Below are 27,250 nucleotides of genomic sequence, written 5' to 3'. Positions count from 1 at the left end.
AGCAAGGTGCCATTATTGTTTTGCTTCAGAAGCCAGTCCCTACCATTAGAAAAGACTTGGCATGGCCATTCACACGCACACTAAAGTGCTCAGGTGCAGTATCAAACAGACCAGTGAAGAATATACAAAACACCATTGTGTATAATACTGTGACAGTTTTTCAATATATTCACATACAGTAATCTCTGAGTACCTGAAAGGAAACTGGCCATAAATCCTAAAGAACCTTGTCTATAAAATTGAGTAACCCATCAATATACTGTATCTCTTCTAAAAATACCCATATTTTACAATAATATACAAGGTATCTGCTTGCAAACACAGAAGTAGCCATAAATAAAACTTTATTCTTTCTTTTCATTTACAAGCTACCAAGTACCATGTATTTACACAGCACTGGACACTTAAAGTAGTTGCAGTCACAAAATGATCCAGACAGCTGTTGATAAAGTAAAGGATCTTAAGATAAAAGCAAAGTAATACTGTAACAGATAAATGGCAAAAAAGCAGTTTTGCCATAATGATCAGACTTGCATGTTGCATCAATTCTGGTTGAAACGACTGAGCGCCATGCGATTCTCAGCTTTAATCGTTTGCAGTCTGGCTAAAGTTTGTACAGTCATTTCTCTTTTGCAGTTATTAAAATAAAAAAGTTAAAAACTATAGCAGCAACAAGCAAACCCTGTGACAGGAAGGCAAGGTTTAAGAACTAAAAAAGTTTATACAATGTGCTTAGGAAGGTATGCAGAATTTATCTTCCATCGGCTGGAGTTCGACTGAGTGACAGCATGATTCGGGCGTATCTTTCACACAGTTCATGTGTGGAGTAGGAGGGTAACTTTGGCGGGTCATTGAAACCTTTAATCTCTGTAGAACAATCTAGCAGTTTTGGCAGGAAATCTGTCAGTTTTTCTTGCAAGTTGGCTGCAAATCAAACAGAAAAACAAACATAAGCATTGATGTCCACATGTAGAATTGTCCTTTTTCTGCCCAATGTTGACTTCTTTTTAATTAGTGGGTAGAAGAGGAAGAGTTTCACTTGGAATAATTCAGATTCATTAGACCTACCAAGCAATAACTAGGACATACCAATTCCTAGTAAGATGTTGATATAAACTCCCCTTTAGATAGTCTAACATCACAAATCTTTTCCCATTTGAAAAGCATGTTTCCTTTACAGCTTGATAGTGCAACATATGAAAAAATCTTTTATGTGTACAGAAACAATCTTAAATGTGTACAGGATTATTCAAAAGTCAAGGTAGCTCAAAAAACATTAATGAGGTAAAAAAGATACAGGTTTAATTCCAGATATTGAAAACATCATACTTATAAAAAAGGTGCACAAGAGCCTTTTACCTTGATAATAAATTACTTACGTTCCATTTCTTGTCCAAGATAGGAACACCAACGGTTCCTCATATCTTCCACAGCAACAATATCTTTCTCTTCCATTTCATCCACCAGCAGTAATGGCAAACAGGGGACAATAAGCTCATTCATTATGATCAGGCCATTATTTACTTCCTGATCGTCTCCCGATTCAAACAGTGCTGCAGCATGTTCATTCAGTTTCTTCAGAAACCACCACAAAAAAGGAAAGCTTTTAAGTCCACAGCATTTCACAGTCTACCATGCATCATTATCACTTTGTTTTAAAGCACAGTCTTCCTACAGAATTACCTGGCAGTTTGTATTAATCACAGCTGTATTTTAACATTTACTCCATGATGCATATGGTGTACTAATCCACTTGAACTTGTGCTGTTCCTCAAGCCACTTCATTTCATACCTGCCAACTCCAATTTTGCAGCTGTTTTGTTAAGACTGAGATTCTATCAGCAGCTTTTATTTTTTCACTATTGTTAAAAGTGACATAAACAAGGAAAAAATCCCTTGTTCCAGGCAAGGCATCATTGCTGATGCCTTTGCCAATATTTGTCTCCCCATCAAACCATGGCAGCAGGGTGAGTCTGCTCACCAGCACTACCAACCACTGCTCCCACCCAGCCCAGACATGATTGCAGTGAGCCCACTATAATCATAAAGAAATTTATTTGCTCCTCACAAAAAATCAGGGGAATAATGTTTTCTTTTTTACTTGTGGTTTTTTTTTTCCTCTTACAACTTCACTATTAAATTACTAATGCAGGGAGGTTTGAGGTTTGTTGTACATGATGGCAACACTTTACTATTAATTAATATTATTAGAGATATGCAGCAAACTCAACATTTTGAGACATACAGTTCCCCTTCACTTACTAGCAAACACTCTCGTCTGTAGTGAGATATCAGCTCCTCGTCATGCCCTCTGTAGGGGCCTTTGGACAAGAGTTCTTTGTTATTCTGGTAAGCATAGATAAGGTAGAGCAAGGCTTCCATGTAACTGAAGTGAAGAAACAAAAGCATTACGTGCAATATCCACATACCACCTGCCTCAAGGTAACTATTCCAAGGACAGATAACTCCACCTGCTGGATGGCAAGTCCACCCCTTCCCACCAATCTCTTCATAATTTTATTTTTAAACCATACAATTTTGTCTTTTACACACACTAGAACAAATCATTTTATTATTAGGTTAGATCATTACAAATGATGTCTGATCCAAAGCTCACTGAAACCAACGGGTATCATTTCACTCACTTCAAAAGCATCTTTAGATTGGCCTTGAGTATCTATGAAAATTTAATTTTTCCTGACTGCATTTATGTCACATTGGGTTTGAGTTTCCATTGCAATGAATATCTTGACAGCATTCTACACCTCAGCAAATAAGATTTAAAGTTGTCGCCTTATTTCTAAAACAACAAATGTGAATTTTTAAGCTTCACTAATTGAAAATTCTTCCAAGTTACTTGAAATCTAATGTGATGGAAGAAGCCATCACAGAATTTCAGCAGCAGAAGTGCTGTCAGACTGTTGATATTTCTGTCTTTAATCTGAATGCAGCAGATAAATGCAAGGCTAATTGGTAGAGAAGGAATAAGAGAGCACCCAAGAACCTGTCAGTTAGTAATTGACAGAGATCCCTTCATGCACAGATGAACAATCTCCCCTCATACTGCTGCACATCATCTCCAGCTAACACACCTGAAATGGTTAATTCTCTTATTTACAAAGACCCAGTTATGACAGACAAGCACTGAAAGCAGTTCCGGTAGCTACCCTAAAAACAGGCAGCTTGATATCTCATTTTTATTCAAATAATAAAAAATAAAATTTAGGAAGAGAAATTTCCTAAGGGAGTGGTTAAAGGAACATGAAATTGTGCACTCCCTCTTGATGAGATTCAAGTTGAAACTACAAAAACTACCAAGCTACTGAAAAAGGCTAAAAATTATGTGGACACACAAAGCATATCTGAATGCAAGTCAAGAATTTTCCAAAGTAAATAACTCAGGATGTAAGGTAATACCTCCCAATGAGACAATATAAAAATAAAGGAAAAGGCTACTTCAACTCCATTTTTCCTAGCCACGAAAACTCTTCATACCACTGGTCACCAATAAAACTGACCAGACAGCTGGAAATTTAGTATGGGAGGAAAGGGGAAGAAAAGATGATTACAAGAACTGAAACTGCTGGTTATAAAGCCAGAGGGGGCGGACCTTCTCCTGTTCTTAGTTCAGTTATTTGTGAAACTGCAGGTTGGAGCTACAGTGTCAATAGCTCTGTTGATGCAAATTAAAACTCAGTGGTGGTAGTGACCTTATTTCCAATCACCCTTTCTTGCTCCTTCCCTCACCTATGTGTGACCCTTTCCTGAAACAACTGTGGTGCCATTTAACACCAAGGTAAATTATATTAGATTATCATGACCATATGTCCAAACTCAGACTCCTTATATATCTTGGGTCTGAGGAGTGGGACTACAGTAAAATTAGCAAACAGATCCATAGAATCATAGTGTGGCCTGGGCTGAAGGCCATGGGCATGGGGACACCTTCCACTTGACTAGGCTGCACAAATCCCCATCCAACCTCGCCTTGAAGATTTTCAGGGATTGGGCAGCCACAGCTCCTCCAGGCATCCTGTTGCAGTGCCTCACCAATGTTAGTGTAAAAAATTTCTTCCTGATAACAAATCCAAGCCTTCTCTCTGTCAGCTTGAAGCCATTTTCCCTTGTCCTGTCACTCCATGCTATTGCAAAATGTCTCTCCTCATCTTTCTTGTAGGCTCCTTTCAGATACTCAAAGGTTGCTTTCAGGTCTCCATACAACTTTCTCTTCCTTCAGGCTGAACAGCCCCAACTTTCTCATCCTGTCTTGACTGGGCAGCTGCTCCACCCCTCTGATGCCCTTGGTGCCTCCTCTGGCCTGGCTGCATCAGGTCCCTGTCCTTGCTGTGCTGGGAGCCCAGAGCTGGATGCAGCCCTGCAGAGGGGCAGAATCCCCTCCCTGCCCTGCTGCCCACGGGGCTCAGGACGAGCTTTCTGCCTTCTCACAGCTGAACTGCACATAAGTTCAGGTGTGTGCAGACTAAACCTAAAATCACTGAAGCTGCTCATAAATTTCTGGAGCGCACTAGGTTGAGGCATTGGAAAAGACAAGCAAGCACAGAATGGCAAAATTTTAGCACTGCTTTCAAAAAGGCATTTCAGTCAAAATTGAAAAGCTGTACTGGCTTTCCAAGTAACTTAAAAGGCAACTGGTAAAGCATACAGTTTGTTCACTTTTAAGTTGCTGCCACAAGAGTGAGCTGCAGGCAAGGTTCATTAGCTGCTGCCTGGGTTGATCTCAGCCAGAGTAGGTTACTGCTCCACACTAAAGTCAGAGACCTGCCTGAAAGACCCCTTAATTCTCCACCTGCAGTGAAAAGTGGGCCTTGTCACTCACCATCAGGCATGAGTGACAAGTGACCACTGAAAGTAGGCATGAAAAAGATATACCAAACTAATGTTGATTTCTGTGTTTGTTCAACACATTATAATTAAAGAAATAAATACTGCTGGAATAAAGGCTGACTTTTGGCTCCATCAAGACATTGAGTGCTGCTAGGTTATTGCTTAGTGTTATTGAAGCTAAGAAAAGTTTGTCAGCAGAGAGGTGGGTTTGTGGGGGAAAAACAGCCTCAAAACAGTCCTACTAATGAAGATCATATTTCTAGTATGAAAATCTATCCTTTCATGAAATATTTCTGAAGTTATGTTTTTATGATTTTAGTGTTGAATGAACTGACAGGGATCAGCAGTTTAGTCTTGTTTCTAGCACAAGGATGGTACCATTGCTCTCTCAAGTGTGCAAGGTGGGCATCTCTGTAAATCTCTGAAACCTTTGGGAACCTGAAGCTGAAACACAGGTATGTATTTGCACAAGATGTCTTTGGAGCAGGCCACTGGATAGCCAGATCTCACTCATCCACTAACTATATTTCAGTCCTACTATCTTTGTATCAGAAACTTCATGAAGCACTTCTGAAATTGTACCTTTTATTTCTGACCCATATTAGAGTGTAATATTATCACCTTGGTGATAATAGGCTTGTTTTTTAAATTATGAAGGTGCTTTCTAACAAAAGAAAACCTAATTCTGCAAGTTATTGTAAATAGTGGAGAACGTCATTTAGCACATAGTACAAACCTGTGCTTGCCTCTCTCCTCCATGACATAACCAGATTATATTATGGCAAGAAGGAATTTATTGAAAACATTGGTATTTTATAATTGAAGGTGCCACTCTGGAGTCCCAGTGCCAAAGAACTTGAAGATGTTTCACCCTCCTGTAATCTTAGAGAATGCATGAAGGGCTTCCTATAAACAACACCAAGGCCTGTAACATTTCTGCCTCTTTAAGGAATGAAGCATCACCAGACTTCAAATAAGCCAGGCAATCTTCTGACTAACCTTTGTCCACAAATTGTTTAGGACCAATAGTGTAGCATATTTCAATTCAGATTATTAGTAAATGTACTGTTTATTACATGGTGGTAACCCAAGGACAACCCAAGACTCTGGGCTCATGGTGTTAGTCACTATTAAAAGAGGTATCGTCACAAAAGCAATGCTGTGTCTTTTGCAATTAATTTTCCTGTACTGTTTGGGGCCTTTCTTTTTTGGGAAGATATAAGATGAGAAATATGGAGCAATTTACTACTCAACAAAGAGAGAAAGAATTAAATTTGACTCCTGCTACAAATTTCCCTACCTATTGTTTTATACATGAAAAATCAGTGATTGACTACATTTATACTGTAATCAACATTCTTGTTGCATGTGTAGATCAGAATAAATATAAGCTGTTCTGAATTAAGTACATAAATGTCACCCATTTTATACAGCCACAATTTCTGACTTGGTTCAAAAAGAGAAGGGAATGAATCACCACAGAGTTAAGGACAATCAGCTACAACTATGACAGCTATGCATGACAGTTTTTCTCAAATATGTTGTTTTCCTGACCTTTAAAGGCCACCATAGGTGAAGTTTTGGCTCAGACTAATGCAGAAGGTAAAACTGCTTCAGTGGGAAGTCCCAGCCAAAAAGCAGGAAAGACACAGCCTTGACTAATTGTATCTGCTAATGAAAGCAAATAAAAGTATGTGCACAGAGTGACACCCAGACCATTTAAGAACAGAAGGAAAAATAGGGATGCATGTGGAGGGTGCTCTGAAAAGAACCCATAGCTTGACAAAAGATTGGAAATGGAAATTAAACACTTCTTATTTTATAAAACAGCTTTACTTATTAATATTACATTTTGCTTTCACATCATTCCACTACATTTGAGTTCTATACTACCACTTACCTCTTTTTTTGGAAAAACTCCAATCCTACCATGAGAAACATGGTTGTTTCCCTGAAATGTCTATAGTCTTGATGCCATCTCTGCATGTAAAAAGAGGGTAAATAGAACTTCATCCACAAAAATGAAATATAATTTTTTTTAAAACATAAAACCGCCTCCAGTTAAATTCAGTGTCCAGTCACAGTAAGTACTAAGGATGCCAGTAGGCTTGCATATGAGAAAAGTCCACCAGAATCCACCCTTCCTCAATAAAAAAAATTCTTAAATGTCTTAAACATTTCTAGATGAGATTATTCTTACAGAACCTATTACCATTTGAAAGGAACACAAAGCATCTTTGGAGAACCACAGGTAAAATTATACAAGATCTTGTTTTTTCTTCCCTACATTACTCAGGTGGTGTTGGCAAGCTTTTTCATACGCCAGATATTAACCTTAATTTTCAATACAAGAATGACACAGAAAAAGCCTGAACACTTTACATGGGAAGTGCTAAAAAAACCCAAAGGCAGCTCTGATGAGATGCTGGTGCTGAAGCAGAACATTTATCTTACTGCATCACCATTTACACCAAGTGACTCCTGGTTCACTTTACAAGTAAATGGCCCAGGTGAGAAAGGCACTTTCTCTACAGAGGGTTAAGTGCTGACTTTCAATTTATTAAAAATAAAATAGACATAAGACACAGCTACTAGGAGATTCAACAGAAAGAGCTTGAGAAAACATCCATAAAATGCCAGCTCACTATACCGAGCTGACACCATCTATGGTGAAACCCCCAACTACCTATTGCAGAAGCTAAAAAAGGGGCACTTTTCTGCAGAAGAACAGAAGATCTCCCCACTCTTAGAGCCAAATTCAGAATTGTTTATTCTCTCTGTGCAGCATCATTCAGAGAATGGTAAAACAATGAGCTCTGCAAAGCCAAGAAAATGCAATTAAAATGCCACTCTGAGGGTCCCCCCCTCTCAGTGGCTAGGGAGGCACACTGTAATGCAGTAGTATCTACTGTAGGTCTTAAACCTAGTAATGAGAAGTGGAAATTAAAATATTTTTCATTGGATTTGTGAGGGGAAGATTACTCTCATTATCCTCCTGATCAAGTTGTTTGGACCTACCAACACAACAGGGAGGTTCAGGTGCTGCACTGGAATCTGCCCAGGACATAAATACCCACTGTTAAGAGGTCTTAATGAACACTATTACTCAGACTTGAAACTGAGGCTGGAAAATCAGCTACAGCTTAGCTTTAAATGTGAGATGAACTATTTTAGTAACTATTAGTCACGATTATTTAATGTCCAATTTTCACTCTCACTTTCCCTCCAAGTTTTTCTAAACAACCCAGGAGGAAAAATTAAATGCATAAGCTGGTTATGCATGGTCTCAGCAAAGAAAAGAATCTGCTGCTCATAAGACAATGGGAATGGCTGCAGCGATAGCTGGAGGAGAAGCACAAATGGGACTGTGCCTGCTATGCAGCTCTCAAGATGAGCAAGGCTGGGCACAGACCACTCTCCTCCTTCCTTGCCAGCTGCCTAGACAAAGCCATGTGGCTCATGTGGTGATAAATTACAAAATATTGTTAGTGACGTCAAGACTGGTTAACAAAGTAAGGACAGATTCCAACCTGACACTTATTAATGGCTCAGACACTGGAATTACAGAAGTGGAAAAAACAGCTTTGGCTCAAGAGCAGCCTTTAGACAAATAAGGGCTTTAAATAAATAGCCAGTTTTAACTTCTCAGTCTGAGACATGAAGAAATTTGTAAAAACAAAATTCAGCTTTACTGATAACTATTTCACATTACAACTTCATTTAAAGCATAGAAATACTGACCTCATATTCCTCCATGTTTACTTCATCTGGCTTTATCATTTCAAGTTTGGCTTGAGCAACCTTCATTATGTTACGGCACCTTACGAAAAGCAAAAAAATAAAATCATTAAATATTACTGGAAATTCACAGAGGATATTATCCTTACAAAGACAGGAGCCTCAAACAGTATGAGCTACAGCCTTATGCAAACCAGTAGGAAAATGCCTTGGAAAATGTACTTTTTATTATGCATGGTATAATCAGCAGGAGAAGGAACACTTTTGAAGTATGTGTGATGGAGGCCTGTGCTATTTAAAGGATTATTTCTTTTATTTCACTAAATTGCCACATTGCTCAGTCTTGCTTTTAATTTTAAATTTCAGATAATTTGAAACTCCCTGACAATTACTTTGCAGAAGTTTAGAAGATTATTCCCTACACAGAAATCAGACTGTTTTCTAACTTTTAATTTATCTATTTATATAAGTAAGTAGATGAAATTTTGAGTGGAAGAAAGACATAGTCTTGATCTGGAGGCAGTCACTCAGTTGGAAAGGCTTTGCTCTCTCTACTGCCTTTCAGAGCAGTGAGAAAACAGTGAAAGAAAGTACAAAAAACTATGTGAAAGATTATGAACAACACTGAGCATTTCTACTTATTTTAGATGAGTAGAAACTCAACCTCTTGATTAGTCTTTTAGCAGGGATTTTTATAAAGATGATTTGTTTTACAAAGTAAGCGTGCAAGCTATAAACCAGGAGATAAAGCTAAACACACCAGCCAAATATGAAGGGGTGTTTCCACACATCAGAGAATATTCATGAACACAGGAAATGAGATGTGCAGATCTTATTACCTTTCATCAAAGCTGAGATTGTGATCTCCAAACTGCTCCAGTAATGTCCTCTCAATTATCTTCTTTGGTGCCTGGTTTTGTATGAAGTAAACAATGGCATGACGCAAACGATAATCACATTCAGGTGGCGGATCTTCCTGGGCTAATTTTAGCAGACGTGTGTATTCCAACTTAATTGCCTACATAATTTAAAAGAAAAAGATATTATTCCTTCTGGCTTTCAACTCAGACATCACAGACACAAGATACTTTATGTGCCATAACATTTTGCCTATAAAAATTTTTAACAGTTCCACAGACTAGTCTTCTAAGACATCTAAACTATATTTTTAAAAACTCCACAGACAAATTGTCAAGTTGGTACTCTCTCTCACCAATTAAGCCTGACAATATCCCAAGTAAACCTTCCCTTTAAAAGTAGTTCCAATCCTGTGCTATGTCTCCCTGAGAGGAGATTTATCCAATCCTTAGAAAGGTTTCTTTAAACCCAAGAACCCAAGACAAGTATAAGATTTCAGGTACTTGACCTTAAGAAATTTTCTGAAGACTCATAAGATAAAAAAGTACCTCTAATACATGGTTAAATGCAAAGACATTAATAAAAATACCCTACAGAAAGTTTAGTGAATGGGTATGATACAGAAAATACCAAGTGGGAATGGAATATCTCCTTCAATGAAAAACAATTGATCGGATTTCTGAAAATAATAATTCCATATGAACAGCACTGCCCTATAGGGCAGGAAGAAGCCCTCCCTGAATATTTTAGAGAAATTTTAGAGGTCATCAGAGTCATTTACTTTTCCAGCTTTGCCACCACATTAGGTTTTAATGAACACCATTTGATGTGTTCATTAGATTTTACTCACTGAAACTATACAGCATGAAGAGGAGCAACAAGAATTAAAAAATGGTGACAAATGTTAACACACACAAATTCCCTCTGAAAACAAGGAGGTTATCAGATGGTTTCCTAACACATTTGCAAAGTTTCAATACAACGTATGCACAAAATAAAGCATCAAAGCAGTCACGCAAAAAAAACCAAACCCACAACAAAAGAATCCTGCTCAGTATTTCAAGTGTCTTTATGCTGTAATACCAGAAATCTGGGCTCCCATCCTCTGCTAATAACACATTTTGTTTCAGGACTAAACATGTAGGGTAATAATCATACAGGTTTAAACATAGAGCACGTGGAGATCTTTAAAACTTAGGGGAATGTTCTGCATCAATATCTTTAAATACTCATGATTTGCATTACCATTAAAAAGGATGTTTAGGACAACATTATAAGTGCCAAAAGCCACAGAGGTTCGATTATCTTACATCAGAACTTCCACCATTAGAAAGTTAACATGGCTAACAATTAAACCTTGTTTATTGAGGATGCAAAAATAAATTGATTTAGACATTTAATTTTTCATATCATTACTTAGAAGTAGGAAAAATGCAACACAAACCCTATATTTTTATAATAATTTTAAAATAATGTGGTATTCTAGATTCAGAAATCTTTAACAAAATGGAAAAAACCCCACTACTTCTCTACACAAAAAAGAGACAGTTGAAAAAGTATTATATGCTTTCATTTTCTCACTAAGGATAACAAAGATCTTAAAAGGAAACATTCTGCAAGGAGTTGTCTATAAAGGTTAAAGAACAATGATTGGAAGAGATCATTGACCAAGAAATATCTGAATGTTAGTCATGTTAAACCTGAGGTCTAGAGGGGGATGGAATCTTGGCTGTAACAATGACCCACACCAAAGGAGTTTCACCTGAGTAACATTAAAACAAAGATACAGAACCCCCCCAGTTTTTTTGGAAACACTAATTTCATCAAAAACAAACATATGAAGGAACACAGTAACAGTATTAAAAGACATCATAGAAGCTTTTATAGTAAGCTAGGGGAAAAAGTGAGATTTCATCTGATGTATCCCAAACCAAAAATTTTGCTCCCAAAGCAGCCCCACTTCATCTGCATCCATTCATACTAATGTATTCCTTCAAAATGAACCACATTTCACCTCTTCCAAGCTATTACAAACACAATTCAGCAGAAAATGAGTAAGGAAAGTTTCCTACTCTATGTCAAAACATTGTCTCACTCAAAGACATTCTGCCCCCATGAAGCCTAAATGTTTAAGGACTCAAAATTAAAGACTGAAAATAATTTCAACTGAGCATTGTTTTGATAACTCTAAAGCATTAAATAGAATTTTATTTTGAAGTAATTTTCTGCTTTAAAATTTTCAAAACACCCTTCATATTAAAAAATATAATTAGATATAATTGAACTTTCTGATTCAAATCAAGGAGTTATTTGATCAAATGAGTTGTTTTTTTTTTCAACCTGAAAACCACTTTACATATTTTCATTAATAAATTTAAAAATAAAATAAGCAACCAACACTAAATCCCAAGCAAACCCAGTTTCACTGAACAGAGGCTGTGGCAGATGTCTCTCCCTTCCCTGAGACCAGGCACAGTTAACAGAGACAGCCCTGCACACACATTATGGTTAAAACCCTTCTCTAAGTATCCACGTCAAACACCCACACAGACAAACCAGGCAACCAATCCATGAGGTTTCAATTTCCTTACCAAGGGGTTGCAGAGCTTTTTGTTGGTGATGTTAGGGTTTTCTGTTTGTTTGTTGCTTGTTTGGGGGTTTTGTGGCTTTTAGAATTTCTTCTACATCATAATGATTAAGAAGAAAACACACTGCTACTCAATGACAAGCAAGAAACTTCTTTCTCCTCTCCAAATCACATTTGAGAGGATTTTACACTTTACATCATGTCAAAGCAACTCCCTTTCTAATATCCTGAAAATTCAAAAGGCCACGAGCTAAAGGTGCTCAGAAGTTTGTGTATTTAAGAAAATGAACACATTTCCAAATCTGGTGTCACACTGAAGACTAATCACCATAAAAAGCCTAATGTCTAATTCCCAGTAATAAACCACTGCTGAAATAAATAGTATTGACACCCATGCAGTTACACAAAAGCAAGAAATTTAAAATTATTAAAAATCTTCAGGAATACAAACCAAGAATATCTCTTTGAAATAAACAACAAATGTCTAAAAGTCCATAGGTAAAAAAAACAAACCTTATGTCCCACAGTCTACCAAAGGCATGAGTTTTATTACTAAGAGGAGAAAAAACCATATACTTTTATCGATTACACATCTAGGTTTCATATTACTAATATGTAACTCACTACTATTACTAAAAAAGCTAAAATGCAGAAAGGTCTATGAGCTGCTGACATCAACAGGGCAAATATCTGTATATTTCAATGGATAAACATCTAAATTAGGGACTGATATAGACAAGCATGTATAAATGCTGGAAAAGACTTTATCTACAGAAAGGGGTAGAGGGAGTAGCATATCTAACAGGAAAAGTCAGAGGAGAAAAAGTTGAAAATGTTAGTTGTACCTTAAAGAACCCTGCTTCTGGCCCACACCTGTCATAAACATTCCTGGCTTTACCTATAGCCATGATAATACCTTGCATGTTCGGGGTCAGCATGACCTGCCACAAGGGATTTAAGGTAAAAGTTTTGAATGATTAATATTTTAATGACTAAATTCAATATGCTTTTAGTCTCATGCAAAATGAAAAAGCAACTTAATGCATGCATACATTGATATGGCACACTTCAATACAGATGTGGTGAGCATATTCTGCAAATCAAATCATGGCATGTGTATGTATAGTTTTACTGTAACAACATTAAAGGAATCTTACAAAAAAAAAAAAAGGAAAAAAAATCTGTGTTAAAAAAGTTACATGGACCAAACTTCCCAGGAAAGGAACATGCACAGTTCAGCATTAGTACCAAGCAGAAACTGCACACTGAATGAGTGCTACCCATGGCCATGAAAGGATTAAAAAAAAATTTCAAGTAGAAAAATCATCCAATCACACTTGAGATATACTGCACTAAAGCCACCTATGTTTTATGCATATTTCAAGGTCAAAAGAGGAGACTCACTGCTGCAAATGCAATCAATCCCTGAAACATCTGCAGACAATCTCTTAAACATCATACCCAAAACAATTAACAAACACCAAGCCAAACAGAAGACATCTCTCACTGCTATTCACATCAGTTACACACAATTTGATACATCCAAGCTACTCAGAAAAGCCTCTCCCCTTTTTTATCTCTAAGGAAAGGAAAACATTCCCTCCCTGCCCAAGGTATTGCTGGCGCAGCAACAAATGATGAAGGATCTTAAACTCCCTCTGAGTCTCCCACACATAAAAACATTTTCAAAAGTGAATACACTCACAAAACAAATAGGGAAATAGGTAAGAAAGTTATCCTCTAGAAAGACAAGGACACGGGGACAAAACTAAAAACAAACAAGCAGGTCATTATATGAGGTTAAATCTCATTTCTTTCAAAGTGGAGACTACACATCTGTGAGAAGCTAAACTCAGTGTGATGATGTCAATTAAACCCATTTTATTCCCCATCCTCCCAGTTATAACTGATCACACTTCCAGGTCAGAATGACCTGAAACATCCATTTGCCCAGGGAAGCTAAAGCTCCCCAAGAACCCATGTTCAGAGCCCTGAGAATATGGGCTGCACCAACTCTATTCCCTCCCAAAACAAACATGGAGTAAGCAGTGACAATGAAGGGGAGTTTGATGACCAGCAGTGTTGCTTTCTACTGCTGAAACTGGGCAGCAAAAAACAATGTTCCTCAGAAAAACAACAGGCCCCTTAATTATTCCTCAAGTACTAGCAGATACATGTACCACATGAGTCTGAATTATTTTTAAGATTTTCAAGATTCAGTTCTACCAGCCATATCAATTTCAGCTTATTTCCATGGCTAATTTAATCCCCAAAGCCTGAAAAGCTTAACCTTGGCAAATGAGAGATCAGACTTTACTGGACTGACAAGAAAGCACAAACATTAAGAACATTTCTCAGTGTCCTGTCCCCTTTTAAATAATGCAGCAGTGTGCAGTCTTATCACCAGCATTTTGAAGGCTACCTGGCCTAACACAAACATTCACCCTCCAGAGCTGAAGAGACAGATACACCTCCAGTGTAAAAGGCAGCATGCAAACCGTGCCCAATTAAGAGTTTGTAGTGCTTTCCTTCCATATTCCACAACAAACTATGACGTTGTTAAAGATCACAAATCACTAAGCACTTAGTTTTGCAGAAGTCTGTTAGGTGTCACAGTGTGCAGACATGCCAAAACTCTCATCAGGCAGCACAAGGAAGCCCCGAGGAGGAGCAGTGCACACGAGTACCTCATCGTCATAACCCCCCTCCTCTGACTCAATGACAAACGTCCCCACATCGGGGATCGCCACCTCCACCACTCGCTGGGTGGGAGCTGCTTGAGCTGGGGCATTAGCAGAGCTCTGCAGAAGAAAACCATTATCAGTACATGCTTGGGGGGAAAAAAGGAATAATCATAATCATTATCAGAAAATACAATAAAATTATGGAGAGATGCAAACTGACAGGATGATCTACAATGATGTCCACTGCTGAAATTTTGAAAAAATTCAGAAGCTGTATCTAGTTAGAGAATATAAGTGATATTTCTAATTTTTTAAGCAGTACATTTTAAAATAAAACCATAATTATTAAAACTATTTCAATTGCTCTTTATTCACTAATTCTATCTTTACATGTTATTATACCAGTATTACAACTCTAATATCCATTACAAACTTAAGTCACTTGGCAAAGGATGTCAGTGAACCACCATTTTTTGTACATTTCACCCCAAAATTACTAAGTATATTATAAAATATCAGAATAGTTTAGGAAGGGACCTCAAAGATCATCTAGTCCTAAAGATGCCACCCACTAGATCAGGTTGCTCAGGGACCCATCCAGCCTTGAAGAAGGCCAGGTCAGATACTTCATATCTAAAATACCTGATAAAGTCACACTAAAGACTTCATATCTGAAATATCTGATAAAAGTCGCACTAAAGGGTAAAAACAAACTGAAAGCTAACATTTCCCGATGCTCTGGGAGAGAAAAAATGCCAAAAAAAGCCTTTTAAAGAACATTTAAAGAAGCATTACATTAAACCAGATTCCTCTTAGAAGACAAATTAAACAGAATATCAGGAGAAGACTATCTTAGTTACTAAAATTCTTGACATGTTAAATTAAGTTTTAAACAGCAACAGAGACAAATATTGCTATGCTACTTGTTTTGCAACTGTAACAACAACTTCACTTTTTAACCAAGATTCCAAAAACACAGCATCTATTTACACCCAACACTGTATAAATACAAAGGAGGGCTATGCAATCAGAAGGCAGAAAAAATAGACAAAAGGCGCAAAATGGAAAAAATGAACATGTGGTGAGTAACCTACAATCCTGTTACATGTGCTGATGTTGCCTTTCCTTCTTTTATAAATGGACAAACAAAAAGGCAAGTAATGGGATTTATGCCTGCATGTCTGAATGCATATGAAAGCGGAATAATTTGAAAGCATGATGATACACTGAGAAGGAAGCACAATTCTGCCTAAGTGAAATTTGGGAGTACAGAGAACAGCTTTTAAATGTTAAAAGAGTACCTTCAGATTAACTAGAAATTGAACTACATTTTTTTCTAAATAATGTTTGCATGGTTTGTTTTTTTTCTTATTAAACAGATCATGGTGTTCCCCAACCACAGTCTTGTGAAGTCCTAAGGCTGACCACTGTGCACAGTGCCATTACCCTGAACTATAACACTTGATGCATTGAAAAAAGTCTAAGAGTCTTTCACATCCCACTGGGATGGTGCCCACAAACCCTGGAAGGAGGACAGCCTTATGAAAGACATTTTATCATGTATTATGGTGTCTTCACAGTCACTTTTCCAGCTGGAGTAACACATATTAAACAGCTTCCCACTAAGCTGTTTTGAGAACTCAAAAAAGGCCAATATGCAGCAGCCTAAGGCTTTGGTGGCAGAGCATCTTCTCACCCAGAGTTAGGCGAGTTTCCCTGTTAGTTTCATTTCAGTTTAGCAGAGGAAGTGTGCTTCCCTGCCTTCCTGACACCACAGGAAGAGTGGAAAACACAGCTGGTCAACAGGGTGCCAACAAGCTGTCAGATAATTTTCAAAGATTGTAAGGTATCTGGGGCCAGACTGCTTCTGTTTAATGAGGATTCACACCTGATGTTGGGAAATATTTTGTACAGATCTAAACTGTTCATATCCTTGGTGGTTACTAGGGATGCCTAAGGAAGCCATACTGTACATTTATGGATACAGTTCCAAGACAGATGAATATATTGCTTTAATGACACAAAGTTTTCTGGCAAACACATTTGTCATTTATCTACATACTTATAGGGAAGTAAGAAAGTATTTGCTGCAAGAAGAAAATGTCAAATATTAGTTTCATTAATAACCCATAAAATAGTTAATGCCCCATTCCTCTTTCACTTTGTACAAAGTGAAAAGAAACATCCAACACTGATTGTTAAGGCATCCTATGAATCACAAAAAATTATTTTCACCAAGTTGTAAATCTGCATTAAAGCTACAGAATACTGTTGAAAAACCCCTTATTTTTGAAAGCTACATTAACTTCCACAGGTCTATCAAAGGAACTCAATTATGTATTTACATTTCCCAGATAAAAACCAGAATGTCTAAAGCAATATTTTTCAAGTCTTTCACATGGACTGTTAATGTTTACTCCTCAAAAATACATGGAATCATCTAACATTTTTAAAAGATGGTGGGCACACACAGCTGATTCTAATTTGAACAATATGCTGTACTCCTGGCAAGCACTTTAATCCCATAGAGAACAGCTATCTTAGTATTTTTATTTTTGCACTACACCCATTACCATCGTACACAGTTTTTGGATGGACTTTAGTGTTGGACAGTCCTTGAAGAAAAAGCAATTGTCAGTTCAAAATTTCCAGACTCACACCCTTTTATCAGTTTTTGTATCATTTTTCACTTGCAAAATAAAGGCAAAATAAATATTTCAAGCTTCAAAATGTCCTCACCGTATCCATTATAGCTTCTGGACCTCTATCTTCTTGTTCAGCTAAAGCTTTATTGATTGCTTGTACAGAATCTTCTTTTAAGTGCTTTGAAATATCAGTTCTTGATGGCTGCTCTAAATACTCTGGTTCTCCAGGTTGAACTTAGTGACAGAAATAAGACAACAATTGTGTGTGTTAACATAAGCCTTAATTTTAAATTGATTTAGTTTTATTTAGATCACTGTCTCATAGATAAGGTAAGCACACAGAAAATGTAGGGTAGGACACAATTCACAAATACAACTTTACACCAGTCTGTGTCTCAGGTAATTTTAAACACTTCCTTACAAATGGATCCCTGATTTTTTATTAGGAACTAATATTTTATATTAGGAATATATTATATTAGAAATTTTATATTAGACCTGTCCTGTCTATAGATCCATTGAGGCTCCTGAGTGAGGGGTATTCATCAACCAATCATCAGGGATGACTGAGAACAAAAGTGAGATTCTAGGTGGAGTTTCTGTGGGATACAGACTCAACATATGGAATGACCTCCAGCTACCTGAGTGTAAGATCTACTTTTGCTTTGTAAAATAATAAACACATTATATTTTTCTGCCTTAAGGGAGATCTCAGTCTCCTCCACTTGAGAGCAACAAATTGATTAGTATAGTGTCTTATATTCCTTACATGATGAAACCAAATTTTGACAGACTAAACATTAATTTTGTACTTTCCATTACTAACAAAAGAAATAGCATAAATCTCAAAGTGTTTGTGAACTCAAAGCATAACAAAAGATGAAGCAGCTCTCCATAGAATATGCAAAACAAAATCACATTAAATCACTGCACTTCTTACACTTATTTTGCAGTCACACATGGCTATGAGAAATGTATGCTCAATCTGTAGGACTCAAATACAGCAATAAGAACATCTGGACAGAAAATTCATCATCATTGCCAGTGGTCCTTATTATCTGGGTTCCAACAAGCATTACAGTTGCTGGTCAGAATCTTTTCCACCCAATTTTAACACCCTAATTGCCACACAGTAATTTCATAAGCAGGCCCTACTCTCATTATCATTAAATCTATTCAGTGCACTGCATCAAATACATTATTCTGCTCTTTGGATCTAAATGCTACTCTAATTTAAAATGTTAATGTAGGTCTCACACTAAATCATCCTGAATAGAAGAAATACTCATTTACAGGCTAACAAGTCCTCAAAACAGACTGGTAAGACCTAACTTAAAAAGACTCAGTTTCTATGGGGGGAAAAAAAGAATCAAGAACCTCAGGACAACTGGGAGGGAAAAGTCAGAAGAATTAATGAATAATTATTTTCTTTAAATAAAAAATTAAATGGAAAAACCGACCCCAACAGGCTAAACTTGAAGTATAGTTACCTTGGCCAAGTAAACAGCTGTAATTCAAGATTACACTAATTAACCTTTTCTTCCTTCCTTATGTTCTAAAATATATATACAAACCCCAGTGACTTCTGGTCAACAGGTGGAAGCAGCTAACCTGGAGCAGGTGAGGGTGCTGGTGCCCTGGGTATCTGAGATAACAATTTCTCCTGCTGTGCTTTCTGAGCAAGTTCTGCATCCCACTCTTCAAGTTCTTTTTCAAAACGTTTATTGTCTTCCTTGACATAATCCCTTAGATCAGAAGGCAGTGTGTCCATCCCAACAAGCATCTGTCCTGTTTCTTTGTTGAACTCCTCTGTGGTAACATGAAATATAATTTTCAGAAAAAGAAACAATAGGACAAAAGAAAGTAAAAAGTACGTTCAACAGATATCCACAAGTAAATTACCAGAAATGTACAGCATAGCATCAAATCCCCAAAACTATAATAGTTTTAACTGGTTTTACTATCTGTTGAGCACTCTATGTGAACAATCAGAGAATACTCACAAAATCCCCACCATTGCTTGATTGTATTAATGCCACAGAGAGCTGAACACAACTAAACTACCCAAGAGAAAAGGGGAAGGAGAGTAGGAGAGTGGACTACAGAAATTCAGAAATCTAGCTGATAAGAATACTAACTAAATTGAGTAATCTTCCTTTTGCTTTGAGAATGGTCTCTGCAGGGGTATCCCACATCCCAGGGGATCCACCAGCAGTAATTGCCATGCAGTGGGCAAGCCTCAGATTTAATCAGAATGGCACAGGCAGCCTATGGGGCCCAAACACCCTATGGCCGCAAGTGCACCACAAACATGGCAACCTAGGAAGGTCAAGGGTAATATTGGTTCTCATTTAAAAATTGAACTAATGAGCACTTGAGCCTTCTGCCCTATGAAAAAACAGGAACCTGAATATTTTCCATGACCTTCTACTGAATATCTGGACACTTTCACAGATAGCTCTCTGTCTACCACTATCCAAAACTTTGTATTAAAGGATCACTGTCCTCTCTTTAATCACTTCCATACAAAGTCTTATGGCTGCATACTCCTATATGACCTGAAAAACAATTCCCAACCCATGTATTACTTAGGTTTGATGTGTGGTTGTTAAGTCTAAGTTATTCACATTTCAATTTACTGCATAAGCTTTCAAGTTTTCATGCTCCAGTAGAGTGTATCAGGGCTCTGAAGCTTATGGGGAAAAAAGCAGCTACACAAGGATTTTAATGTCAAATGGCTCATTTCTCCATTTCCATACCTCTCTCCTAATCCTGAGATAAACCCTCCAAAATTCTGCAATCCCTTCTCTAAATATTTACAAATTAACAGTTTGTTTTTTTTTAATCTTAATAATGCTGAAACACAGGCATTCTTTTTATTGATCTATAAGCTGAACAGCAATTGCTCCACCCACAAAAACAAACTAACAGTTAGCAGGAATAAAATTTTCAATAACTATTAAAAACATTTCAAAAATCTGGAAATCCATCTGAAAGAAGTTTGTTCAACCAATGTATTCAGCTATTCTGTATCATGCAGAATCTGTGTAGATAACATTACCTTGTATCAAGTACTGCTCCTTGTCATTGATGTACATTAAACAATATGCACTGGCATTCCTGTAACCACCAAAAGAGTCCCGTTCCAACTCTTCCCAAGTTGACTTTGTCACAGAAATATCATTATATTTCATCCATCTGTTCTGGTGGTGGTCATAAATATATGCCCAGTAGTGTCCTGCATTTGCTTGACCCTCATGAACTAGGACAGCATGCAACCTATAAGGAACCTTAAAAAAACAAAAGAGGAGATAAAACAAATGTCAAACCCTCCCTGACAGCATTTAGTTCCTATTGTATGCTACCAGTAATTGCTACATGAAATAAAGGTAATTGAAATAAAGTTAATCAGAATGAAAACACAACACAGAGGAAAAACAAGTAAAACTAGCAACCCACTAATCATAAGGACTTGGAACTATGTTACTTACCACTACAAGTTACAGGAGATCTTAAAATATTAGTATATGACATATATGTCTACTCTGTTGCCTTTACTGCCACTCATCCTCTTTTCTTAATTCCTTAATATTCCTACCTTCATTGTATCTATCAAAAAACCCTCAAATAACTCAGCCTTGACTGTCTCTGATTTGCTTCAGTTCCAATCTGGCAAACCTGTCAAAAAGTCTGGAAAGGCGCATGCAAATTCAAACTCAGTGTTTTTTGTGTGACAGTAAAAGAATTTATTTAAATTAGTATCTGCATCAGTTACCCAAAAATAGAATTCCTACAATAGAATAGGAATACAACTGTTTTCCATTGTTTTAACTGTATCAGGAAAAGTTAAATAAAGCACAGAAGACCTGAAAAGGTCCCTTCCTCCTCCTGAGGGAAAGGATGATAACAGTTTCTAGGATCAGTGGAAAATGAATTACAGGCTACATCTGTAAACCAACAAGTAAGAACAATGGGAAACTCAGTTTCTACCTAAGTAATTTGGAGTCTGATGGAAAGAGAGAAGCAGAATTAATGAGTTCTTTCTTACTTATAAGTCCTTTGAGAACATCTTAGTGATTGACTCATTTAACCTGCTGTTGCACATGCAACATAAAAAGGAAAGCTGAGCTTCTCTGCTATGCTCAGTTTGTCTCAATGACAACAGCTCAGCTGGGATGAAAAACTCCAAAACCAGCTTGTGCTGGTATCACAATCTGGACTGAAGATAAACAGTCTTTAACTCAAGGTGTACTCAGTATTTTTTGCAAACATCATTTGAGTACTGCAACAATCACAAACACACACATATCTGTGACTGGAGAAGCTCCTTGAAGTTATTTTTAAGCTGATCATTCTCTTCCAGGCTATATGCAAGTGCTGGAGATATGCAACTCCCCTTGAACTGTAAAGCAGAGTGACTGCACAGCAGCTGGAATCAAACAGCCTGTCTTTCCAGAGACCAGACCACACTCTAAATCTCCCAAACACAAGAAGAAATCCTGACAAGTCCTTAAATCTGAATGCTCTGGGGTTTTTAACATCTGTTATTAAACCAGTGTGAAAGCCTCCTTAACATGACTGCAAGCCTCTGTATATGCACACAAATGTATGCAGATCCTGATTTAATAAAAAAGGGGTCTCCTTACGCTTTGTCAAAACAAATTTTCTTACCCTAAAATCAGGAACTAAAAATCCCTGTTGAATTTAAATTGTTTTACTTAAAACCATGCAAACTGAGACAGCTTGAGGGTCCCCACCCTTTTTTCCAAGCCAGGAGAAGCAGCTGTCAGTCACCCACACGGAGCTTTCAGGAAGGTTCCCCACAGAGGTCTGTGATCAGGGGACAGGTGAGTTCAGTGCCAACAGGCATCTCTTGTGATAAGCCATTATATCAACAGTAATTAACAGCACAAGGCAACACAAACATGGGTGGCATTAAACTTCTCAGTTTACATTTAGTACTTGTAAATCAGAAATAGAGCTTCACCAGCCCCATCACATGTAGCTAGAACACAGATATGTCAAAGCTGCTATATCCAAGATGAACTCCCACAGAAAAAACAACTGTGCCTCTTTCCCAACAGCAAGTTCACAGAAGGAAGGAAATAAATAAGCAGCTGATAAAACATTCATTCAGGAGAATGAAACAATAAAGATTTCAGGAATGCATTTCATACGACAATTTGACAAAGATTTTATGGACTACTGTATCTGCTCAGAATCCTAAAGGACAAAATGAGAAAACAAAGAGCTTATCAAATAGTTCATAAATATAATATTTGCAGGATGCTTCCTAGTGTATGCTTGTCTTAAAAATGTATCTAGTTTTATGTGCATAGAACTTGACTTCAAGACTGCAATCCTGCAATTGTATTTTGCAGAGGGAAACTGTTCCCAGGGAATGGGGCAATACCCAGCTATCAAATCACCCAGAGACAGAGGAAGCAGGGAAAAGCAGACAGCTCTGTGTACCTGCCTCCTTCCTATTGTGCCAAAACAGCAACAGGGACAAACCAGGTGAGCTGCAGGAGGGCAGCTTCCCTCCCAGCCTGTGATTTCAGATGGGTTCAGCACCTACTTTGTGTTTTACTAAGTAATCTCTTTTTTCTTTTGTAATGAGAGCTGACTAGTATCTTTGCTATCCAGAGGTATTTCTTCCTGCTACACCTCAGCCAACACAGGTAGATTATTCAGATGCAAGTGACTAAATTAATTAATTTTACAGTTAGATGACATGTAGCTTGTGGCCTTCTTCTTAGAACACAAGTATTAAGGGAAAAAAGTGCCTGCTAGTAGCAAGCTTAAAGAAAGTCATCTAGGCAAATCTGCCTGAAATCCTTAACATCACAGTTCAGCTGCCAGTAACTATTAGGAGCCATGTACAAAATGAAAACATACCTCAAGAAAAACTGTAAGCTGAACAGATCTTACTTGGAATGCAAATAATTTTTTTTTACTAACAGAAAGTAACAGACAAAGTAATCTTTAGCCTTAAAACCTCTCAGAGTGAGAGAAGATGAGTATGTGAACATAAGAAACAGCAGAGGAGCCACAACTCACAGCAAAACATTCTAAAAACACTGTTCAGACTACACAAAATAAGAATTTGCTACAAGATAGCTTAGACTAATAATCAAAGTTGTGAGTGATACAATTTCTAGACAAAGTTTAAAAAAAAAACCCAGAAAAACAAAATAAAAAAACAAGCCAATAGCAACAATACCACTCACTGGAATTAACTACAAGTCAAAATCAGGAGTCTTGAATTTCCATGTATTAGCATGGAAGTTGCAATTTACAGTGGCACTAAGAGCAAAGTAAACAGTTCTTTCCTGTGTCTAATGCTTCATCACCTTAAAGCCATAAGTTACTGAGTAATAATGGGCAAATCAGGGCAAGAAAAGTTTGTTGTGCAAATCTGCATTCAAGTAAAAATGGGGATCAGAGGTAGAACATGTTTGGGCTTTTCATCATAGCTGCCTGAATTTAAGCCTGTCACCTGTAAAATACTGTAAAGCTGTCTTTCATTTGACTGCACAACTAAAGGCTTACAAAACCCACTATGACTTTGCAATGAAATTTCTCACAACACTACATAATTGTACAGTTGCTCTCAAAACACTACATAATTGTATACTTGCTCTGTTTTCAAGCATCTAAGAATTTTTTAAAAGTGCCAAAAAAGATCTATTTTCAGTTATGCCAAAACTGTACTTACCTGGACCATTGTTTTGTCAGAGTACATCAACTCAATTGTCCGATGTATTCGGGATATACTTTCTTGTAAATCTGAAAGACAAAGAAGAAAGAACTTTTCTTCCACAAGGCTGTATAACTGCACATGACTACATATTTATCTCACGAAAAACCAAACAGGGGTGCATTTCACACATGGTACATCTATCTACAAGCCAAATGCTAAACCTTCTGGGATGAAAGATGTCCCCCATGTGCACAAATCCTTTCCTACAGCAAATGCCCTTCCCAGTGTGGCATTACCTCTTGTGTCATTCTCTACTTCAGTCCTCCAGCGGTGCAAGCAGCCCTCCAGGACAGACAGCTCCTCCTCTGTGATGTGCCTTGGTGCTGGATGCATGGGCAGGTCAGGGGGAATCCGTGATTGTGTGAATGGTTTATGTATTACTGATCTCTGTACAGGAGATGTGCTTGGGACTTCTGATGATGAGGGCCCCTGCTGCTCTATTGCGCTGCATTCATTCAAAACATGAAATATAAAAATTGAATCATCACATAGACAGACTAAATGTTACACCATAAAAATAAGCTTTTCACCTGAAAATGGGCATTTTAAACATAATAATTTCCTCAAGTGCAATCCAGAACATGTAACTACAATAGCAATATGGAATTAGTTTTTAAATTCTGAAAGCTTTGTGGTGCATTACATATTAGCACAAACTGCAAAGCAGCCACCTTAGGAGAATTCTGCAAGAGCAGCAGGGTAATAAAAATGTTACTTGTTACAGATTTTTCTCTTCCCATCAACAAGATCACTTCTATATAATTACACTGCATAAGAGGAATCTGAAGATCTTTCTTGCATGCCACTGAATTTTTACTTTGTGTATAGCATCATGATACAGCCTGAGGAACTTGGATTTTTCATGAGTTTAGAAAGGTCTGAGAACATTAAGAGCTAAAAATATCACTCCATATAACATGTTGTGGTGTTTCTACAGATAGACAAAAAAGCCACAATACTTACATTTCTACAGAACAAACTTCCTGTACAGGAGTTTGACCAGTTTATTACTTTCGATAATACATTTCATGCAGGCAATGGTAACTTTTAAAAGTTTGTCTTCTCTTATCAATCATCACAATTTCTGCTGGCATGATACCAGTAAGGCATTGGATATCTTGTTAAAACCTTGTTAGATTAATGTGCTTCACTTCTCTGAATGACAAATTTAACAACCTTGACTGACCCAGAAGACAGAACCCTACTTTCCAAATACAACATACAAAGCTATGTAACAAGCTGTTAAATGTCCACTTATCCAAAATTGCACTCTATTACCAAATAATTTTTTAGGTTGGAGAAAACTTCTAAGATGAAGTCCAACCATTAACCCAGCACTGCCAAGTCCACAACTAAACCATGTCCCTCAGTGCCACATCTACACTTATTTTAAATAGAGGAAGACTCCACCACTGCCCTGGGAAGTCTGTTCCAACATTTGACAGCCCCTTCTGTGAACAAATCTTTATTAGTATCCAATCTAATCCTCCTCTAGTGCAACTTGAGGCTGTTTCCTTGTGTCCTGTCATTTATTACCTGGGAGAAGAGGCTGGTTCCCACCTGGCTAACTCTCCTATCAGGGAGTTGTAGAGAGTGATCAGTTCTCCCCTGAGCCTCCTTTTCTCCAGGCTGAATCCCCCCAGCTCCTCCTTATCACAGTGCTCCAGACCATTCCCCAATCCATTGCCCTTCTCTGGACACATTCCAGCACCTCAATGTTTTTCTTGCAGTGAGGAGCCCAAAACTGAACACAGGATTGAGGTGTGACCTCAGCACAGGAGCACAGTCACTGCCCTGGTCCTGCTGCCACACCATTCCTGATCCAGGCCAGGTGCCATTGGCCTTCTTGGCCACCTGGGCACTGCTGGCTCATGTTCAGTCACTGCTGACCAACATCCCCTCCAATCCTTAACTGTTGGGCACCATCTGCAAACTGACTGAGCATATACTCAATTCCCTACACCGAGTTACTAACTTAAATAAAGAGAAAAACATTATTGGACATTGATTTCTATGGTACTTTAGCTATTCTGCATTTAAGAAGCCAGATTATTTAGATTCCTGACAAATTTGGTAAGATATGCAAACTGCATGGCAGAAAAGGAGCTTAGCTCCTTGGCAAAAAGTAAAAGATAAATTGTACACCAGAAACCTTGATGCTACACAGCACATACACACTGCCCAATTCATATTCTTAAACAATACACATGGGAATCAATGACCTCACCAGAATCTTCTGTCTATTTAGAATTGTAGATGAAATTGGGCTGTGCTTAAAAATGGTAATCTCCTTGTGAAGACATTTTTTTAAGTGCATGAGACAAACCCAGGTCGTTAACATTTTTATTTATTTAAACCTGCTGTGCTGAAAGAAAAGAGCAGAAACTTGATGCTACCTCCCCTAGAGATGCCTGGTTTTACTGGTCTGGTGTACAAAGCAGCTGAATGTGCTGGTTAGCTCTGGGAGCAGAGGCAGCCCTTACCTGGGGGGGATCTGTGGTGGCAGAGTGCCACTGGCAGGGGCACTGGCACCCAGGTCATCCACGGGGGACGTGCACACCGGCTTGCTGGAGGCAAACTCCAGGGCATACTGCAGGACATCTACCAAGGGGAATCGTTTAGGACCAGAACCATAGCTTAAATATCTGTTAACCACAAAACGTATTAATGCCATGACTCACAGATACAAAAAAAATTTAAAAAGAAAAAAAAAATATTTTTTTTTTCTGATTGACTGCAATTAATTAAAGCAAATCTTTCCTAGCATGTTTCATGAATCAGAATTACAACACTCATACATAGCTTCCAAAGAAAGGTTAAAAGAAAAGATATAGAAAGGAAATCTCAAGTAATACACAAAGTATACAATTGCAAAGAGTTATTCTACGTAGCCCACAATACTATTTGCATTGACACAGTTATCTATAGTACCGTTCTAATCTCTGCTGTAAAACTGTGAGGTACTCTTTGAGTCTCTTGATTTCATCTCGTTTAATTCTTGTTATTTCTCTGTTTTTGTGCATATACCTGTAAAACAAAATTTAGAAAGTATTGTCAGCCTCTAGTATCCCAACAGTGAAACTGAGGTGTGTCGCCATCAGCCATGCAGTTCAATACTCATAAAAACTCA

The 27,250-nt window shown here is 37.7% G+C and overlaps 1 protein-coding gene across 2 annotated transcripts in view; it reads right to left on the bottom strand.

Moving 5' to 3' along the window:
* Positions 1-327: 327 nt before the first annotated feature.
* Positions 328-27,250, bottom strand: part of USP25 (ubiquitin specific peptidase 25) — an 87,571-nt gene continuing 60,648 nt past the window's right edge. Inside the window, exons 12-26 of one of the 2 annotated variants that reach the window (XM_058800480.1) lie at positions 27,052-27,147; positions 26,604-26,765; positions 24,357-24,565; positions 24,076-24,146; positions 20,419-20,647; positions 18,969-19,166; positions 17,452-17,591; positions 14,716-14,829; positions 12,874-12,969; positions 9,423-9,601; positions 8,587-8,665; positions 6,746-6,825; positions 2,263-2,386; positions 1,380-1,575; positions 328-924 (exon numbers count right to left, since the gene is read on the bottom strand). In XM_058800480.1, coding sequence (XP_058656463.1) covers positions 752-924; positions 1,380-1,575; positions 2,263-2,386; positions 6,746-6,825; positions 8,587-8,665; positions 9,423-9,601; positions 12,874-12,969; positions 14,716-14,829; positions 17,452-17,591; positions 18,969-19,166; positions 20,419-20,647; positions 24,076-24,146; positions 24,357-24,565; positions 26,604-26,765; positions 27,052-27,147 — 2,146 coding nt within the window. In that variant the 3' untranslated portion in view covers positions 328-751. The remainder of the gene's footprint in view (positions 925-1,379; positions 1,576-2,262; positions 2,387-6,745; positions 6,826-8,586; positions 8,666-9,422; positions 9,602-12,873; positions 12,970-14,715; positions 14,830-17,451; positions 17,592-18,968; positions 19,167-20,418; positions 20,648-24,075; positions 24,147-24,356; positions 24,566-26,603; positions 26,766-27,051; positions 27,148-27,250) is intronic. The other variant, XM_058800481.1, reaches the window with a different exon arrangement.

The sequence above is a fragment of the Ammospiza caudacuta genome, chromosome 2 (genome assembly GCF_027887145.1).
Source record: "Ammospiza caudacuta isolate bAmmCau1 chromosome 2, bAmmCau1.pri, whole genome shotgun sequence".
Lineage (NCBI taxonomy): Eukaryota > Metazoa > Chordata > Aves > Passeriformes > Passerellidae > Ammospiza > Ammospiza caudacuta.
Note: the sequence above shows the minus strand (reverse complement) of the source record. Positions and strands in the feature narration are given on the sequence as shown.